Source organism: Rhipicephalus sanguineus, chromosome 3, assembly GCF_013339695.2.
Source record: "Rhipicephalus sanguineus isolate Rsan-2018 chromosome 3, BIME_Rsan_1.4, whole genome shotgun sequence".
NCBI classification, from domain to species: Eukaryota; Metazoa; Arthropoda; class Arachnida; order Ixodida; family Ixodidae; genus Rhipicephalus; species Rhipicephalus sanguineus.
Genome location: NC_051178.1, coordinates 84,485,114 through 84,487,696, shown reverse-complemented (window position 1 = coordinate 84,487,696; position 2,583 = coordinate 84,485,114). Strand labels below are relative to the sequence as shown.

Sequence of the window (2,583 nt, the reverse complement as noted above, 5' to 3'; positions counted from 1 at the left end):
GGAGGGAACAGCGGATATCTCGAAATCTTGACCGGGAGGGCCGAAGGCAAAGTCCACTCCCAACAGGAAACGAGGGCTCCATGCGAACGCTTAGCTCTTACTATACGTGCCGAACGCGGTCGTGAAGACCGAATTTGAAATTCCCGCGGACGCAGCCGTTTCCTATCAGCCTTGTCAAGCAACCGTGGGAGTGATCACATGTGCGCACCTGCGCGCGACTTATGCGCCGTGGGCGGCGTGTGCAAGCGTGGGCCAGTCAGTACGCAACCTAACCCTTGCATGTGCGAGCTGGTATTCTTTGTTTTCCCCGCGATCTGCGCACGACGCATCTTGAGTTCAGTTTTGCTGAGTAGTGAGTGGTGTGTGCAACGGACGCTTCCGAATATCGACCACGATGTCCCGCCCAAAGCAGTGCAAATCTCTGACGTTGGAGAGAAAAGTCGAGCTAATCAAGGAAGTAGAAAAGGCAGGTCGAAGCAAGTCGTGCATCGCCAAGGAATTCGGCATCCCTTTGTCAACCCTCTCGACAGTGCTCAAGAACAAACAAAAGGTTTTGGAAGGCTTCGAGCAAAGCTTCTCAAGCAAACGGAAGCGCGTTCGAGCGTCCAAATTCCCGGACGTCGAATCAGCACTTCTGTTGTGGCTCCAAAACGTTCGAGCAGCCAATCTTCCCGTGACAACCCAAATGATGATGGAAAAAGCAGACGCTTTGGCACTGCAGATGGGTCACGCGGACTTCAGCTGCAGCAATGGCTGGTTCGAGCGGTTTAAGAAGCGAAATAACGTGTCATCGAAGCCTATCCACGGCGAAAGCGGCATTGTCGACGAACAGGCTGCAGACGCATGGCGCAACCTACGCCTCGCCGAGCTGCAAAAGGAGTACGCGGACAAGGACATTTTTAACCTCGACGAAGCCGCTCTCTTTTACAAAATGCTGCCTAACCGCACATACACACCAAAAGGCGAAGCGTGCTCGGGCGCTAAGCAACGCAAAGACAGGATAACCATTCTTTTTGGTGCCAACGCTACCGGCGATGAAAAGCTGCCCCTCCTCATTATTGGCAAGTCGCTTAATCCCAGGTGTTTCCGAAATGCACGGCTCCCGAGGGATGTGACATACCGCGCCAATAAAACGGCCTGGATGACGGCGGCGCTTTTCGAAGAGCATGTCCGTGCGCTTGACCGGAAGATGGCAAAGGACGGTCGGAAAGTGTTGTTTGTTGTGGATAACTGCCCCGGTCACGGAAAAATCGACAACTTGGCGGCTGTTAGGCTGGAGTTCCTGCCGGCGAACATGACGTCCGTTCTCCAGCCAATGGATCAGGGAGTCATTGAGATTGCCCGCAAGTATTATAGGAAGAGCCTGCTGCACCGAATTCTGCTGTCATACGACAATGGGAAAAAGTATGAAATCGATCTGCTGGGTGCAATCAATCTGATGGCCGAAGCCTGGCGCCAACTACGCCCGCTGGCGATTGCTAACTGCTTCGCACATGCAGGGTTTTCTCGCGCCCCCGAATCGATCGAAGAAGACATTGGCGCAGAATTCAGCGGCTGTGATGAGCTGTGCAATGAAGTGCGCAAGGCAACTGGCTGCGTGAACGATACTGAAGACGGCGAGATGGCCTTTGAGGAGTATGCGCTCTACGAGGCGGACGTCCCCGTTACCGGAATGCTGTCGGACGCCGATATCGTTGAGATGGCCGTGAACGACGCAGAAGACCATGCAGACGAGGAAGAGCCCCGAGAAGTGCCTACGACGACAGAAACACGTAACGTGCTGCGCTTGCTCCGCAACAAGGTCGAATGCAGCGGTGGCGACCAACGGCTCATGCGATGTGTTGAGCAACTGGAGAACGCCTTTCTGGGACCGAACGCGAACGCGAAACAGGCGAGCATCACGCAGTTTTTTGGTCCTCGGTAATAAATTTTTTTTTTCGCTCTGAATTCTTGTGCTTTACTACGGTTGCCGTCTCGTGCAGTGGAGCTTTTCCTGGCAGCACTGGCTTTTCTTTTACAGTGACCTGGGCAAACATTTTCGGCGTTTTGCTTAACTCGAAATACCGCTTATCTCGAAATTTTCCCTGGATTTTACGGCTTCGAGTTAACGAGGGATTACTGTAAACTTAGTTGTGAGTTGGCGCTCTTTCTGTCCCTTCTTGTTTCTTAGCGGTTACAACCTTGCAACACGTATTTAAAGTAAGCTTTCATCAATATAAAGACAAAGTGACAGCCGTCAGATCTGTTCTGTCTTTGACTGTCAAAGAAAAGCCACATTTTGTTCTACTATCAAATTGCAGGATAGGATTCTGAAGCTTGGGTTCTTCACGCTTAAATTGCTTACTTCCGCTTAACTGACGTTATACAGTGGCCTGGTGAAGTTCAAGCCGCTAATAATAATAATAGAGCGAAATGTATTTTTATCCTTCTTCCAAGACTTGCCATTGTTGAGCATTCCTGTGGAGATGTGCGTGTATAAGATACTTAAATTGTCATGGATGTCTACTGTGCTTCCCTGTGCTTACTTGTGAAATTGCCAAACTTATAATGACAAGCGTAAAACACTTGCTTCATCCAGGAGAC

General features: G+C 50.9%; 1 protein-coding gene across 1 annotated transcript; it reads left to right on the top strand.

Annotated features, from left to right (window-relative positions):
• Window positions 1-394: 394 nt before the first annotated feature.
• Window positions 395-2,313, top strand: LOC119385622 (tigger transposable element-derived protein 4). The gene is made up of 2 exons (XM_037653031.1): window positions 395-1,404; window positions 2,301-2,313. The coding sequence occupies exons 1-2, from the start codon at window positions 395-397 to the stop codon at window positions 2,311-2,313; spliced, it is 1,023 nt and encodes a 340-aa protein (XP_037508959.1).
• Window positions 2,314-2,583: the final 270 nt, after the last annotated feature.

What these genes read in the sequence shown, in the direction of transcription:
- LOC119385622 (XM_037653031.1), top strand. Translation starts at nt 395, where the DNA reads ATGTCCCGCCCAAAGCAGTGCAAATCTCTGACGTTGGAGAGAAAAGTC.